Raw genomic sequence first — 16,742 nt, forward strand, 5'->3', positions numbered from 1 at the left:
ACCAAGGGCAATCGAGAAAGTAAAAATCGATCAATCAGCGTTGGCTGGTGTTGGACCGTCTGTCATTCGCAATATATTGGATAAAGATGGATACGCTTATGTAGCAACGGACTCAACCGAATGCCAAATGATTTTGAAATATGCTAAAAATGAAAATGTTAGACGACAAGTTTATGAGTCAATGAATTCTGCCACAAAAGAAAGCATCATGACCTTAGAGCAGCTAATGACAACAAGAGCTGAATTGGCCACTCTGGTCGGAAGAGAATCTTACGCTGAATTACAATTACAAGATAAAATGGCTAAAAATCCCAGTAAGCGAGTTCCATCAATGTACTATAAGTTTTTTAACAAACTTCTCTAGATAACGTCGATGCCTTTTTAAGAACCCTTTTACGACACCAAGATCCCACATTCAAAAGCGACATAAATTTATTACAAAAGACGAAGCAGCAGGTTCTGCAACTCAAATCTGTACCTACCGTAAATGCTTGGGACCGTGATTATTTTATGCAAATTTACAGTTCTAGCCAATCCTCGCCTATTAATACACCCTATTTCTCTGTTGGATCTGTTATACAAGGTCTTTCAAGATTATTTAAAAACTTGTATGGTGTTGAATTTGAACATGCTGCATTAAAACAAGGCGAAGAATGGCACAAGCAAGTTCGAAAGTTGGAAGTTGTATGCGAACGTGAAGGAAAGATTGGGACAATTTATTGCGATTTATTTTCTCGGCCTGGAAAGACAACCAATGCAGCACATTATACAATAAGAACCTCAAGACGTGTTGATGATGATGATTCTGTCAACGATGTAAAGTATGCCTTCCCAGGTCGTAATGTCGATATCTCTAATTTCTTACCGCCAGTGGATCCTCCAGCAGAGCGTATACACGGACATGATGGCTTATATCAATTGCCAGTAATTGCTTTGACTTGTGATTTCTCTCATAATGCAACAGGGAAGTCGGCATTATTGTCTATGTTTGAGGTAGAAACATTGTTTCATGAAATGGGCCATGCTATGCACTCTATGCTTGGACGTACAGATTTTCATAATGTTGCTGGTACCAGATGTGCATCCGATTTTGTTGAATTACCTTCTATCTTAATGGAGCACTTTGTGTGGCACCCAAAAGTACTTCCACTGTTTGCAAACTCAAATGGTGGTAAACAAGTATCACCTGAAGCTGTTCAGGCGTTTTTAAAACAACGCAAGAGATTTAGTGGGATTGAAGTTAATAGCCAGATTTTGATGGCACTTGTAGATCAACAATATCACTCCTCTAAAGTAACAGACCCTACTTTTTCAAGTGTGACTGAATGGTATAAACTTCAAGATCAAGTTGGTTTATTTCCTAGTGTTCCGGGTACGATGTGGCCTGTTCAGTTCGGTCATTTGTTTGGTTATGGATCAAATTATTACTCTTATCTCTTTGATAGAACGCTTGCAAGAAAGGTTTGGGAAACAAGTTTTGAGGCAAATCCACTAGATAGAGAGAAAGGGCAAGCTTTCAGAGATAATCTATTAAAATGGGGAGGTGCTCGTGACCCCTGGAAATGTATTGCCGATGTTTTAGGTGGCGAAGATGGCACAAAGATAGTAAATGGAGACGAAGAAGCAATGCGAACTGTTGGTGATTGGGGAATAGACGTGTAAATAGAAGCAAAATAAAGTTTAAAAATGACCGCATTTGTATTTTTTTCTGGGTTTTCTCTTTTTTCTCTTTTCTCTTTTATTCATAGTCGAACTAAGTCTTTGTCATATAATGTCAAGTGTACTCGAGTCGAGAAGGTAAGACGCTCAAGGGCGGGACATCAAAAATAAAAGAAAAGAAGGAAAACTTAACCCCTTTTTACATTATACAAAGAAAAGCGTGGGATGTGATCTTTAGTGATCCGAATCTATCCTTGAATTCACTTCGACATCGGGCGATTGCTGGAACCGTTTGTCAAAACGGGCTACGTTCAGTTTGTTGGAAGGTGAATATCTCAAAAAAGAGATTTTTCGAAAAATAACTAAAGCAATAGCATAGGTATTTTTGGGGTACCTTCCCACTTTGGAAGTTTCCACTTGGCCTTCTTTGTTGTTGGAAGAACGCCAACGTTATACAGCTTTAAAAAAAAAGCACATCGAAGAGCCTGCAGAAAAAATGAACAAAAAAGGGGAGGAGGATCTCACAGATAACAACCCACTTGCACTAAACGAGAGTGTAATATATTTTATCTTTTTTTTTTAAAAAAAAATAGCTTGCTTTGTTTACAAATTATCTTGTTTAGAATCCATGGCAACAGTTTTTTGCTGATTCTGAAATTCGCAAAGTTATCCGACAGGATGTGGAACGCACGTAAGAAAGCGGGGTTGCTTTTCCCGATTCTTTTATACTTAAAATGTTGATATAGATTCCCTGATGTTGATTTTTTTCGGCAAAATGATGTTCAACAACGTCTTACTGATATTTTATTTATTTACTGCAAGTTAAATCGTGACGTATCCTACCGGCAGGGTATGCATGAATTGTTAGCACCTATTTATTGGATTGTTGCACTCGAGAGTCTGCATAGTTCAAGCGTTGATTACGACCTTTCAGAGTAAGTGATTCGCGTCTGTTTTTGTTGTTTCCCTCTAAATTGATTTCCGTTCTTTACAGTCCCGTAACAAAATTAATGACTCAGGTTTTAGACGCCGATTATGTTGAGCATGATGCATACATTTTGTTTGATAAATTGATGACTTTTGGTAAATCTTGGTATGAATTTAATGACGATGTACCAAACCGTAAAGCTCAAACCAAGGCAAAGGTAAACAATCCAACTATCAACCACTTTTTATTCAAACTTTATCTAGGCCAACGTTTTGCCTGACAATATACCCAAACCTACTGATGTGAGTTTTTTTTTTTTTTTTTTTTTTTTTTTTTTGTATTGATGTTTGAATGTGTTTAACGTACTTACTAAAAGCAGAGTGCGAGATTAAATCCTATCGTTATGACGTGTCATCGAATTCATCATCAATACCTTCGTATTGTTGATCCTTACTTGTATAAACACTTGGAAAACTTTGGTATTGAGCCTCAGCTTTATGGAATGTAAGCATTTGTAATATGATAACCCCATTTTTATATCAACTAAAGAGTATTATAGTCGTTGGATTCGATTGCTGTTTGGTCGAGAATTTGATATCTACGATCTATTAAAACTTTGGGATGCTATTTTTGCCCAAGACCCAACACTTCAAATTGTCGACTATATTTGTTTGATTATACTCTTAAGACTAAGAGACCAATGTAAGTACATTTTATATAAGTTGAAGATATACTGTTCCTCAGTCTAAATTTTTTGAATCTAGTATTACAAAAAGATTATGCCGAATGTCTTAGTTTATTGATGAGGCCACCTCAAATTACTAAGCCAGCATCTTTAGTCGAACAAGCCAAAGACTTGCAAGAAAATTTGTCCCAAGATACGGCTCTACATATTTTACAGCAAAATGACATACGATCTGGAAAGGAGCCTAGAAACTCATTATCCGATGGTATACCTGAAATGATTTCTCCTCATCTTAATCATACAAAACAACAACGCACTCTCCAACACAGAGCATCTCAGGGTTCCAATCTTGATAACAGTTTTCATAGAATTACAAATGGTATGATGAAAAACCCTCAAATGAGGGACTTTAACAAAGCAATTGCTGGTGTTATGGGAACAGTTCAGGTAAAAAAAAATTGATTATCAAGTTATACCTGACACGGACTAATTTTTGAATAGAAAAACGTCAATACTTTCGGAGAAAATGTTCTAGGAAGAAACGAAAGCATCGGATCCAGGAGATCTACAGTAGCATCCGAGTTTCCTTCTGGTATTGACCGTGTTGCGACCAGCTATAAACAGGAGCGCTATAACCCTGTATCCAAACCCGATGACCGTTCTGCTGCAAAATTACAAGCTACCAACAAACACATGGGTGAGATGATGGCCAAATGTATATCTATGCTGGAAAATGAAATATTCGCACCTTTATCGTCTTCCATTCAATCTTCAGATGCAGATCCAACTACTGGCGAAGAGACGCAGCTTTCAGATAACGTGCCACCAAAAGTTCAGGAGGACAAAAATTCGGATCAAGAAAACGATGTTGTGGAGTACGAAGGTAGTGAATCTTCAGTTCTTTTAGATGAAGAAATCATAAAACCGACCGAAGAGCCATTGGTTGATAATAAGTCTCCCGTACAAAATGAAGCCACGATGATTATGGCCCTTGTTGGGCTTAAGCATGTCAGAGATGTTTTACTTGGGAAGCAGCAATTCGATTCCAGTGTGATTGATATGAGAACAGACGAGCGAACCAGTGCAGACAGTGATGAGTGGAAATGGGACCTGGTAGATCGTAAAGAGGCAGCGTTAAACTCTCCCATTCCATCGAATGATGCTCAGCCCTCAAAACCATCTATTTTTATTCCCCAAACATCATCGTCGCTCATTTCTAATGACATTGATAGCCAATATCAACAGGATAAACCCTTACCGCCTATTATCAATCAAGGACAGGTCAGTTCTCCTGCTATGATCATTGAAACCAAGCTACCTTCCGTTCCTACCACATATATTGCTGCTAACCCTACACCGCCTAAACAACAAATCAAGTACAGAATAGAAGACCTTCTATCCGATCCCGAGCTTCAATTGCCGAGTCCTAAGGCAGCCACTAACGCTAAATTTAAGTGGATGTTGTCGAATGAGAAAGAAAATGACGATGCATTGAGCCATCACAGCAGTAGCAGTGATTTGTTTAAGTCCGAACAAGCACCTCGTATGTCTCCCAGAAAACGTAGTAGTTTTATCATCAATAGGACTACTACAGTAATTGATCAAACAAGTGAAAGCTCAATCGATCCTTTGGATGCTAAAAATGTGGATAACAGAAGATCTTACGAGTTCGACATGCTTTAGTTTATATGCTAGGAATTTCAAAAATAATTAAAATATTATGCCTCATTTTTTTATGTCAATAATAAAAAAGCAAAACATGAAATTAAATTTACAGGAGGCCTATCATATAGTAATGGGAGATTATGAAGATTGCATACACTTTTATTAAAGGGAAATTACTTACACATGAAGTTTAACAAGCAGGAAGATAAGCTCTACAGACAGGACATTCTAGCTTAATTCGCATCCACTATCATATGCAATTGATTAGACTATTTCTCATTAATATCTCTCTCTTTTGTATCTTACTCTCTCTAGGCACTCGGTATGAAACATGTGATGACAAGGTGTTATCATGTACGTTGTCCTTGAAAGCACATTTAATCCAGTATGCTTACCATGACTTATGTCTATGGGCAACATACAGATAGCACAATCTCTAGATTGATGAAGAGATTTTGCATCACCATTCTCATCCCCTTCTTGTATAGCCTCTTCATCATCCGTAGATATAATAGGGTGATAATTGTAAGTTTGAGGTAGATACTAGTATTCGGACAGTTATGTTTATGTTCTAAGAAATATAAAATGGATACTTACCTTGGATGGTACAAAGAATCGTGGACCGAAAGCATCTTGTAGTAATAATATAACTACCTGTAAACCAATATATGCCACTAAAGCCCATACCCAAAGTGTTGTTTCATGACCTACAAGATTGTTTGGACATCCATAAAAGTATAATGGCACAGATAATCGGGTGATGCTCATCACAGCAATGTAACGATGACTTAATGGATGTCTACAGCCTCTAAAAACATTTCGCACAATTTGGGGTACCCAAAACGAATAGAACAAAAATCCAAGCGAGCCTACGATAATATTTTGAACAAGGGCTGATCTTGTAACCGACTGATAGAACAAGAATAATCCGAGCAACAAAACAGCATCTTAATGAAAAAGTTAGTATAAATAACAAATTAGGTATACATAAAAATGTTTACATAGTCTATAGTACAGATAAGTAATGTCACGCTGGGGATTTGATTCTTCATTAGTATTAGGTCTTCTCACATTGGCGACGGGGAGTAAATTCTCTGTATCTGGTGTACGGTTACTATCAGGCACAGGAGAAGGTGGTGTACTTGGACGAACAGATTCTGGCCTTTGAATTCTCCATACAACAAGCAAATACCGCATTCCAAAAATTGAAACCAAGACAAAAGTGAAAAATGCTGCTGTTGCAAATGGTATAAACACATTTTCTATGACAACACCTGTTGTTAAAAACAATAGGCATAAGTAGCCGTCCATCACAGCTTGCATTGATATCGTCCAATATGAGACATTAGACACGCTCTATTTGTACGCAGTTAATAATTCATGAAAAGTCCTATGTTCTTTGAGTCTTACTGATGGCGTTGGTGTGTATTCCATTTGATGAATCAAAGAAAATATTTGAATCACAGCAATTACACTAGCGATTCCTGCATATGTAATTGCTTTATTGTAGTAACTTTCAATTTTAATACCGGCCTGCTTGTGGCTTGATAATAGCAAATTGCAATTTGGAGAAAACATCTCTGATGACATTAAAAGTGCAGGTGGGTATATAGTTGATACGCCTAACGGATGTTCAAGCTCTAAAAAAAATGCTAAGCCAATGATAATTGCATGAATTATGGGTAAACTAACCTCTTTCAAACTCAAGCAATTCAGACTCCTTGATACTTGAAGGTACAGGATGAAGTTGCGCAAACATTTGAAAATTACACGTAAAAGGTACAGAATTTGAGCGATCTTGATAAAATATACTAAATAAATTGTTTCAAACTATCGAAAGAACTCTTACCGGAGGATTCATCTGAAGGCTGCCAATCCCAGTATTTTTCTCTTTCCAATTCATCGATACGCTTGTCAATCTGCTCGTCAATAACTTCTCTAGCGGCGACCAACGTTTTATTTGTTGGGAGCATATGTAATAAATCCTCTAAAGGAATAGGATTTCTACATGAATGTGTATATTTAATAACGGATTTTTATCGAATTTGATCAGTATTTACCCATCAGGAACTACCATCAAAAACAGTGATCCGTTACCTAGAAAATGAACACCTCCTGCCAGCAGTAAGGCACCGTAATCACTTTTTTCGTGATCCTTTATTCTTACATATCCCTATAAACTTAATTGGTCAATCGCCTAATGCTCTATATTCGCGATCAGCATCAGGAGCTATACATACCTCCATATAGTTTATATCTTTATTCATTGTTTCTGTAGCTTTCAAATTTATTGAAAAAGAGCCAGGTCCTTCGAACTTAAATTTACTTCTCGCTTCGTCTAGTGCAGTTTTGTTCGCATTATCTGGGACGCTGATATTTCTATTTTCCCAATTTCCTTTTAAACAAAGAATTAGTGACGAGGTTTTCCAGTGTACTTAAGATATATACCTCGAAAAATTCCAGTGATATTATGGTAATAGACAGAGCTAGACGATTCATGAATAGCCCTAAGATTTTTCAATGGCTCCAAAACTGACTTGGGTAAAGGCTTGTTTTACAAAAAGTGAAGAAAGTAAGTTAAATAAGACAATAAAATGAGGTTGTATTTTTCGTTGTAGTTTACATGACTGACATTAACACCAAAAGTCAAGTTGTTCAAAATTTCTTTTTCGAGTTGCAATTCCTCAAGTAAGTCTGCTTTAGTTGGTTTTCCATTTCTGACAGTACCATCGTCCGAAAAATTGAAGAATAACAAAGAAAACAAAAACAATAGCATGTATAAGCTTGAGCGGTTCATTTGGGGACGCTGCGTAGTTTCTTGCTGATCATTAGCTGGCGTTGGTGGTCCTTCCATCTTTTAGTGTCCAACAAAAATAAAAATGTCGTATAAAGCCAAAAAGGAATCTGTTTTATTTGAAGCGGAGAAAGTGCTGTGACGTCGTCTTAAAGCGCATATAAAGTGAAAAAGGATGAAGGATTTTTTTCTTCTCTTTAGCTCTTTTAAACAATATGTCAAACCTTAACAACCACTCTCCTGCTAATGCTTACGCCACCAATGAATTTACTCCCGATCCATATGCTACTGCGGACAATTCCATTGTAACCGATGCCAGGGTTGTTGATAGCACACCTGTTGCTATCACTTCAAATCCTCCTCAAGTCACTGACTTTCCTCCCGCTCCTCCTGGTCCCAATAACTATGTTGCTGATACATATGTTGCTCCCGATACTCCCTTAGTCCATGAAGCAAAAGCCATTGATACCACGCCTGTATCTAGTTTTGCAAACCCCCCAGTAGCCGAGGTAAGAGAATTTAAGCAGTCCGAGCCTATCGTATCTGTACCAAAAACCGAGAATGCCCCCCCTCAACAAAACACTGTTCACCAAGAACAGCCTCACAGCAATACTACCCCTTTGGTCCCTTCTGAGGATGACGATAATAACATCCCAGCCGTTATCTTTGAAACAATTTCCTCTAAACTCAATCCCATAGCCCAAAAGTTCGGCAAGGGAGTAGGCCAGCTGAGACAGGTATGACATCAAGGGCTTGGTATCCCAAGAAATAATATGACTTTTAACACCATTTCATTTTTTAGTACGCTGAAGAAAAGTTTGGGACCGCCGAAGGAATTACTGAACTTCCTCAAGAATATAGGGATCTAGAGAAGGTAATTAAAAGAAAATGTCTATTAATAGCTTCGAAATAAAAAAACATGCAAACAATTTATTAACATTTATGTAATTATAGCGCGTGGATACACTTGCCCAACTTCATCACAATTTTCTCAAAGTGGCCAAGACATATAACACTCCTGCTTATGACTATCCTGTGCAACTCCAAGAGTCTCTTTTAGGCTTTACCAGTACTGTATCTAACCAAATCCAACAACTATCAAAATCAGTCTCCGATCGTGCACAGACTGATGCACCAAATGTTCCAACAGTAACTAAACCTGATCATCCCAAAACTTTATCTCATGCACTCTCCCGTGTTGCTTTAAATGGGTCTGATCAATTTGGTAGAGATGAGCCTTTAGGTATTGCTCTTGGAAAATTTGGTGTTGCTTCTGAAAAGCTAGGCAATGCTAGATTGACCATGGATCATGAAATTGTTGCAAAGTTTAATACGCCAATGCAAGTCACCCTCAAGACGACTATCGATGGTACAATGAAGGCAAGACGTCAGGTACAAGTAAAGCGACTAGCACTAGACGCTTCAAAGACACACTATAGAGAGTCAAGTCCCGGTAAATTAGATGCCGCTCGTCTTGAAGTAGAGCAAGCGGAAGATGAATTTGTCGGCGCTGTTGAAGAAGCAACTCATGCCATGAAGACTTTATTGGCAGACGTAAGTCAATGGAAAACACTTCAAATAGTTTGACATTAACTCATATATTTTTATCTTTAGCCTGAAACACTTCGCGATTTAGCTGATTTTGTTCAAATCCAATTGTCTTACTTTAGAGAGGCCCAAGACTTATTCTCAGGATTAGCTCCTGAACTCGAACAACTTCGGGTTGAGCAAGAGGTGTTATATCGTGGTTCTACAGATGAGTAAAACCACTGATAGACCAGTCTGCAATTGAACTGCTTGTGTTTCTGTAATTATATGAATAACCTGTATAAAACTTCAATAAAATCAATGTATAGCCTTTTTCCATTTTAAGTTAGCTCTTATAAACGTCATTTAGCTTGTGTAACAATATTGTGGTGGGACGTTATAGCAATGATGACATTATTTGTTCTTTGTAATGACTTAAAGCGGGTTTTTGATAAGGTGCTAAAATAAAGCTTTTTTTAAAACTTTTTCGGGTATCCGGTAGATACTACTACTACGGCTTGACACACCGGTAGTAGACAGTGGCGAAGCATTTATATAAGTGTATTGAATGATTTATACGTTACGGGAATAAATAGAAATGACATTTCCCTCCGATACTTGTTTCAAGAGGTTTGCAACAAGTCATTGTTTTGCGCACTTCTAAAGTTTAATTTGCGTTCATTCAACTGGCAATCATTGAATACATCAAACGAGATCTCTGTGCTGTGTTGGAAAAACTAGAAGAATCAATAAGTTATTTTAACGACATATATTTGCCTCCATCCACCATAATTTATTATTTTACAATAAAACACTCGATGATACTTGTTCTAGTCTTTAGTACATTACTGATCGCAAAGCTTGTAGACGAAAGTGAGTACTTGTAGGAACCTCCTATATGATCTGTCCACAATAAACAATTTTTTCCATGGAAAATTAACTGATTGTATTATCTCTGACAATGCCTTTAAGCGGCTATAATAGTTGATTCTGACTGTTTTATAGATTGTGTTAAGCAGTTGCAATTATTGAGTCAGTGAAGGCAGGCCAAATACTATATATTGACAGTTAATTGTAATGTCTACTAAAATGAATAGCACCAATCCTATTCTGAATTATTCAGTATTTTATAATGAAGTTGGAAAGAATTATAATTCGCCATTGGAGAGCGACTTTGCTTACTAGAGCTAAAAATATAAACAATAGCAGTGTCTCACTGTTTATGGAAATACTTTAGTGAAAGATAGCATTATGTAATCAGATCGACCGAATACAGCATCGGATCGCGTAACTTGGAATTGTCCAGGGGATTGATACGTTTCTTAAACTAGTGCTCTTGTATGCATAACTTAATAAAGAAAACGACGGAAGGATGTAAATCTGCTCAAATCTCTCGGTCTATTATCTGTAAAAAAAGAAAGTGGTCTGTCATCATTCAGAACACAACATTGCTTATCCAAGTCACAGTAATATGTACGGTTTTCTTTCACTATCTTCTGGTTTTTAAGAATTATGTATGGATTTTTATGAACACTAATTTGTTCCCTTAACAAGTAAGAATTTATTGTTACACGGAAAAGAGTTTACTTCTTGCTAAAACTCAACAAAAAATCGGAGTATGGTGCCTCTTTATCCAAACAATGAATAAAGACGAGATTAATGACATTGCACGTTATTTGACTCAACAATGGACCAATTTAATACGCTCACGTACAAAAACAAACTTGCATTCCAAACCGTTTCTAGAACAGTTGGAATCAAATAGTCGCGTCGTACTTAGACATGAAGATGAAACACTATTGGTAAAGTACACGAATTAGAGACCTGTATTTAAACTAAAACAACCTAACAGGAAAAAGCATTGGACATTATTCCTCTTCAAAAACTATACGAAGAAGCAGAGATTATTTTAGAGGAAAGAGATGAAAAAGGGTCGTTAGAAGATCATGTAGTCCAACGACTGTTACACTGGTTTAAAACTGATTTTTTTACCTGGGTTGATAACGCTCCGTGTGATAACTGTCAAAATGTAAGCCGCTATGCATAAATGCCGATATGTCATAAGCATTAAAAAAAGGTTCTATACAGACTCAGACAAAATCAGTTGGTACTACTCAGCCAAATGAAGTTGAATTGAGCTATGGAGCCGGAATGGTTGAAAGGTATCTGTGCTTAGACTGCAACACCATTACACGTTTTCCACGATATAAGTAAAGTCTACCTTCCTGTGATTTTCTTGTAAAGCTGCTTACACTAACAACAAAAAATTGCAGTGATCCCGGGAAATTGCTTGAAACGAGGCGAGGTAGATGTGGGGAGTGGGCTAATGTAAGCATTTTTTATTTTTTATTCAGATACTGACAGAATGTAAGACCTGATTATTTTTTTCAGTGCTTCACCCTGTGCTGCCGTGCGGTAGGATCGGAAGCACGAATTGTGTACGATACAAGTGACCATGTTTGGACAGAGGTATATTCAGAATATGAACAAAGATGGATACACTGTGACTCATGCGAAGAAGCCTGGGACAAAGTATGTATATCACAATTATTGATGGCATGTATTAATAATATCAAATTAGCCTTTACTGTATAGCGTAGGATGGAATAAGAAACTTAATTATTGTACTGCATTTTCTGCATATGAAGCGTTAGATGTGACGAAGAGGTATACTAGAAACTGGGTTGATGTTTTGAATAGACGTAATTTAATAGAGGAATCCGAGTTAGCTTTGGTAAAGCATACATAATAAACAACTGTTTACGTTTCGAGCTGACCCTGTAACCACAGTTTCTAGACAGAATGACTGTAAAACGTCAACAACATTTTGATCAACCCAAGCGGGACGAATTAAGTGCTAGAAGACTAAAGGAGTTGATTCAATTAAATGAAGATGTTAAAAAGGTTATAACTGAAGATGCTAATCTTCCGGGTAGACAAAGCGGTATGTATATCGTACTTTACATGAACATGAAAACTGAACATATTAAAAGGAGCTCTGATATGGCGGACAAGTCGAGGAGAAACTTCTTTGATTACTGAGAACTATATGGCTGATCTAGAACAAAATAATGCTTTAAGTAATGATTTTTAAAAAGTTAACAGTCAGTTTTGATCTATATTGATTTTATTTTGCATTAGAAAAGTACCCAATATTTATCCAAAACAATGAAAGTCAATTGGCCTTATTGGGAACGGCTCACATGCAGTGTGACAGTAAATCATTTATAACTGGTGATCCTATTATTCGACTTACTAAGGCAGTTTCAGACCAAAGAGGTGCCGTATATTGCAAACAAACTGTTGATTTGGACGATTTGGAAGGCATCGAAATCGAATTTGCCTTTCGCATCACGGATGAGAAAGGATTGCCAGCTTCAGGTGGTGCCGATGGATTCGCCTTTATTATTCAAGCACAAAGTGAAAGAGAATTGGGAGGAGGTGGATGCGAATTGGGATATGGTGGTATTAAAAATAGGTATGAAGAAGACACAAAGCGATTTAAATTATAATTTTTATTTAACCAGATTTGTTGTTGAATTTAGTATGGCGGTCGAGTTTGATACATATCAAAGGTAAGGGTTTATAAATATTTTTGTACATGTTTGTTTTGCTTATAAATGCACCACTTCTTTTGTTGTTGTCTTTACTTTAGCTTGGATCGATGTGATGACCCATCCAGTAACCATATAAGTATTCAAGCACGACTACCGCCGCTGGAAAATTCAGCACATCATAGATATTCGTTAGGTCATACATCACGCATACCTTTGCTTGCAAATGGCAAATGGATGAAGTCAAAGATCAGACTTTTGAGTAATGGCAGTATTGAAATTGGGTTAGGAGAGTCTAATGATCAAAACTATATTCAAGTACTAAAGATACAAAATCAAAACTTCAAAAAATATTTGAATGGTTCAAAGAAAGCATGGATTGGATTTACTGCAAGTACAGGTGGAATTTCCGAAAATCATGATGTCCAGTTAATATCCATTTTAGAGTATCGCGCATCTTAATGATTCCTCCCCTTTTCCCCTCCTTGTTGGTTGTTATTTGGATTTCAATAAATAATTATTTTTAGGCTTTTTCCTTGTTACATGGATGTTCTCCCCGTATTAATGATGCATCCCTTATACTATACCTCCCTTCCTTCCTCTGGACCCCCTTTTTATTTTTATATATATACGGATTATAGGGGATCAAAGATGTTATGATAAACAAGGAAGCAATATATACAAAATCTGTCTTCTCTCTTTTCCTCTTTTCTCTCTTATATCAAAACCAATATATATCGATGCGTATTTACATAATATATTTTGTTTTATTACTACCTATTGTCTGGACAGTGGATGCCCATGGGCAATACATCAAACGAGCTGAAGAAACAGGTATATATACATATAGTTATATTTTCACAACAAGTTTTAATCCATATGATAACTAATGCCTCGATAAAGGTGGTGTACAGCCATCTTTACCACAGCCAACAGATGCTAACACTAATCCACAACAACCACAACAGCCACAGCAACAGCCACAACAACCACAACCAACACCAACAGCTACGGCTGTTGTAACCGCCCAGACAAATTCTGGAGGACCACCAGTTGGAAACAGTATGCCCCAGCAGCAACAACCAGGAGGTGGACCAATGAACACCGCTGTTTCCCCACCTAGTAACGGCACACATGCGAATGCAACACAATCTGTTCCACCTAATAACGCCAATCCATTTGTTGGAAAGCCAACATATGCGTCTTTCTCTAATGATATCCCACCTGCTTATTTAACTTGGAAAAAGCCTATCCCTAATCAAACTTTCCCACCGCTTTATAAAATTGGCGTATCTAATATTACTTTTGAATGGACAGTTGATCCCAATGTGCTCAAAGTGCAGCCAGCCAATTTAACAGTTGCATTAGCTAATCCTCAAAAACAAACGTTTACTGCAACAATCGTACCAGGTACAGCTACTTCAGCTAATTGGGACCTGGCCCATCTCCAACCTGGTTCTCCTTTGATGGTAGGATATTACACAGTGTGGGTATACGATCAGAGAGGTCCCAAGGCTTTCCCTAGTCCTGGTTGGCTGATGCCTGATTCCCGATTAGTCGTTGCCATGTATTCGACTGAAGCTTACGTAGGACGAACCGATTGTAAGTTCTTGTCTTTTTTTCAAAATATTGTTTTTCTAATTCTTTTGTTCCCAGCAATGTTTTGTCCCACTTGCTATTTAGGCGGAGGATCTTCTTTCCGCGAATCATTTCTGCCCTTGTTGACCGCCGTAGGAATAGCTGTTTTCACGTCTGCCGTTATGATTATTTCAATTCTCAACTAAAAAAAAAAAAGTTACATATAATAATTAATAGATGCATTTTGTACACAATCACCACTTTATAAATCGAACCCTTTTTCTTCACATTTCGAATAAAGTCGCGAAATCCAGTAAAAAAAGCATATATTTTTAGTTTAAATAAAGCTAGTATGATTGGGAACTAAAAATGCAAAGAGAAAACGTGGCCGTATTTTGGTAGAATGGAATCTATACAAACCATAAATATGTAGAGCTATTAACTGCATGTCGAACATTTTTCTCATTTTAAGCAACTGATGCTGCTTTCATAATGACATACCTCAACTAAATAAATAAAAAAAGGTGGGAAAACTTTAATTGAAGTAGCATTGATCGAGAATGGACAACAGTGATATGGAATGTTCAAGAAAACAAATTTAATCCAAAAAAAGCAACCCGGGTCCTTTATTTTTTTCATTCCTTCACTTTTGAAGATTTCTTTATTTATATTCTAACCGAGACTTGCTAATAAATAAAATAGAGACATACCAAATGTAATTAAAATTCTGTAAGGCCTGACTATTGGGATGATGTTTCGCCCAAGACTTAGTGCCTTTTTAGTTTATCAGTTATATTGGCTGTGTTTCTAAAAAAAAAAAATGATCTACGAGCTATTTGGGCTGAATTCAAAAATTCTGCAATTCACTATAAATACTCTCCAATTTTAAACATCATTTTTATTTTGTTCTTTGCATTTTTTTATCGCATTTTAAACATCTTATCCCAAAATGAAGGCACTTATTCTTGTTGGAGGTAAAGAAAAAAAGAGTGACTATGATCGATCACAATAGATACTAATCAACTTATATTTAGGCTTCGGTACACGTCTCAGACCTCTTACCCTTACACTCCCCAAACCTCTTGTAGAATTCGCCAACCGACCCATGATTCTTCACCAAATTGAAAGTTTGGCAAAGGTAAAATTAGAAGGGATCTAAACCATTAAATGATATGACATCAATTTTAAACCCTTTTTATTTTTAGGCTGGTGTAACCGATATTGTCTTGGCTGTCAATTATCGACCTGAAATTATGGTGGCAGCTTTAAAAGAATATGAGGCAATTTACAATGTGACAATTACCTTTTCTGTTGAAACGGAACCATTAGGCACTGCTGGACCTTTAGCCTTAGCTCGTGATATCTTGACCAAAGATGATTCGCCCTTTTTTGTCTTGAACAGTGATGTGATTTGTGATTTTCCTTTTGAGCAATTAACGGAGTTTCATCTGTCCCACGGCGGTGAAGGAACCATTGCTGTCACAAAAGTGGACGATCCTTCCAAGTATGGTGTCGTAGTGAATAGACCTGGCTGTACAAAAATCGAAAGATTCGTTGAAAAACCCAAGGAATTTATTTCAAACAAGATTAACGCTGGTATGTACATTTTGAGTCCATCTGTCTTGGACCGTATCGAGGTATATATATTCTTTATAAACAAATACTACCCGTCCAAATATTCAACCCATTTTACATAGCTTAAGCCCACGTCTATCGAGAAGGAAGTCTTTCCATTCATTGCTCAAGAAGGACAATTACATACTTTCGACCTCGATGGTTTCTGGATGGATATTGGCCAACCTAAAGACTTTTTAACCGGAACTTGTCTTTATCTATCTCATTTAGCCAAGAAAAAGCCCGAAGATCTAGTACACCCCTCCTCAGAATACGTTCACAAAGGCAACGTTATGGTCCATCCATCTGCGAAGATTGGTAAGGATTGTCGTATCGGACCCAATGTTACGGTTGGACCAAATGTTGTTATTGGTGACGGTGTTCGCCTTCAACGCTGTGTTATTTTAGAAGGCGTCGAAATCAAGGATTTTGCTTGGGTTAATTCCAGTATTATTGGTTGGAACTCCACAATCGGCCGTTGGTCTCGTATTGAGGGGTGTTCTGTTCTTGGCGATGATGTAACTGTCAATGATGAAATATATATCAATGGTGGATCCATTTTGCCTCACAAAGGTATTTCTACAAATATCACTGAACCTCAAATTATTATGTAAATATATATCTTTCCCTTTTCCAACCACATCATTACTACTATTCAACTACCCTTATAATTTCATTCAAATTGATCCCCTAACGACAACACCATATTAATTCTTAAAAAAAATTTCTTTAAACTAA

General features: G+C 37.1%; 7 protein-coding genes across 7 annotated transcripts; 6 read left to right on the plus strand and 1 right to left on the minus strand.

Annotated features, from left to right (window-relative positions):
- On the plus strand, positions 1–1,706 carry EV154DRAFT_591868 (peptidase M3A/M3B; the record flags this gene model as incomplete). The annotated part of the gene is made up of 2 exons (XM_051606907.1): positions 1–314; positions 365–1,706. Coding segments are annotated over 2 exons (1,612 nt in total), but the record flags the coding sequence as incomplete, so codon positions are not given.
- A 13-nt stretch (positions 1,707–1,719) lies between these two features.
- On the plus strand, positions 1,720–5,048 carry EV154DRAFT_514337 (rab-GTPase-TBC domain-containing protein). The gene is made up of 11 exons (XM_051602113.1): positions 1,720–1,797; positions 1,874–1,985; positions 2,039–2,215; positions 2,283–2,350; positions 2,406–2,594; positions 2,654–2,804; positions 2,851–2,889; positions 2,967–3,091; positions 3,147–3,289; positions 3,352–3,719; positions 3,774–5,048. The coding sequence occupies exons 1-11, from the start codon at positions 1,772–1,774 to the stop codon at positions 4,953–4,955; spliced, it is 2,580 nt and encodes an 859-aa protein (XP_051455887.1). The 5' UTR covers positions 1,720–1,771; the 3' UTR covers positions 4,956–5,048.
- Positions 5,031–7,829, minus strand: EV154DRAFT_514338 (uncharacterized protein). Its single transcript, XM_051602114.1, has 11 exons — positions 7,561–7,829; positions 7,386–7,485; positions 7,178–7,332; positions 6,998–7,110; positions 6,787–6,941; positions 6,630–6,734; positions 6,348–6,577; positions 5,939–6,293; positions 5,535–5,884; positions 5,244–5,480; positions 5,031–5,184 (listed from the first exon to the last, which is right to left on the minus strand). The coding sequence occupies exons 1-11, from the start codon at positions 7,789–7,791 to the stop codon at positions 5,128–5,130; spliced, it is 2,088 nt and encodes a 695-aa protein (XP_051455888.1). The 5' UTR covers positions 7,792–7,829; the 3' UTR covers positions 5,031–5,127.
- Positions 7,830–7,935: 106 nt separating this feature from the next.
- EV154DRAFT_446037 (uncharacterized protein) lies at positions 7,936–9,596 on the plus strand. The gene is made up of 4 exons (XM_051597099.1): positions 7,936–8,468; positions 8,534–8,605; positions 8,686–9,285; positions 9,346–9,596. Exons 1-4 carry the CDS (start codon positions 7,947–7,949, stop codon positions 9,493–9,495), a joined length of 1,344 nt encoding a protein of 447 aa, XP_051455889.1. The 5' UTR covers positions 7,936–7,946; the 3' UTR covers positions 9,496–9,596.
- Positions 9,597–10,836: 1,240 nt separating this feature from the next.
- EV154DRAFT_514343 (uncharacterized protein) lies at positions 10,837–13,340 on the plus strand. The gene is made up of 11 exons (XM_051602115.1): positions 10,837–11,060; positions 11,111–11,287; positions 11,347–11,468; positions 11,532–11,586; positions 11,650–11,790; positions 11,840–11,992; positions 12,049–12,202; positions 12,252–12,338; positions 12,400–12,736; positions 12,804–12,833; positions 12,914–13,340. The coding sequence occupies exons 1-11, from the start codon at positions 10,899–10,901 to the stop codon at positions 13,272–13,274; spliced, it is 1,779 nt and encodes a 592-aa protein (XP_051455890.1). The 5' UTR covers positions 10,837–10,898; the 3' UTR covers positions 13,275–13,340.
- A 161-nt stretch (positions 13,341–13,501) lies between these two features.
- Positions 13,502–14,777, plus strand: EV154DRAFT_514346 (uncharacterized protein). The gene is made up of 3 exons (XM_051602116.1): positions 13,502–13,646; positions 13,716–14,414; positions 14,469–14,777. The coding sequence occupies exons 1-3, from the start codon at positions 13,553–13,555 to the stop codon at positions 14,594–14,596; spliced, it is 921 nt and encodes a 306-aa protein (XP_051455891.1). The 5' UTR covers positions 13,502–13,552; the 3' UTR covers positions 14,597–14,777.
- A 461-nt stretch (positions 14,778–15,238) lies between these two features.
- Positions 15,239–16,712, plus strand: EV154DRAFT_514348 (mannose-1-phosphate guanyltransferase). Its single transcript, XM_051602117.1, has 4 exons — positions 15,239–15,364; positions 15,425–15,528; positions 15,596–16,027; positions 16,088–16,712. The coding sequence occupies exons 1-4, from the start codon at positions 15,340–15,342 to the stop codon at positions 16,616–16,618; spliced, it is 1,092 nt and encodes a 363-aa protein (XP_051455892.1). The 5' UTR covers positions 15,239–15,339; the 3' UTR covers positions 16,619–16,712.
- Positions 16,713–16,742: the final 30 nt, after the last annotated feature.

The sequence above is a fragment of the Mucor mucedo genome (assembly GCF_025094135.1).
Source record: "Mucor mucedo strain NRRL 3635 chromosome Unknown EV154scaffold_69, whole genome shotgun sequence".
In the NCBI taxonomy this organism is placed as follows: domain Eukaryota; kingdom Fungi; phylum Mucoromycota; class Mucoromycetes; order Mucorales; family Mucoraceae; genus Mucor; species Mucor mucedo.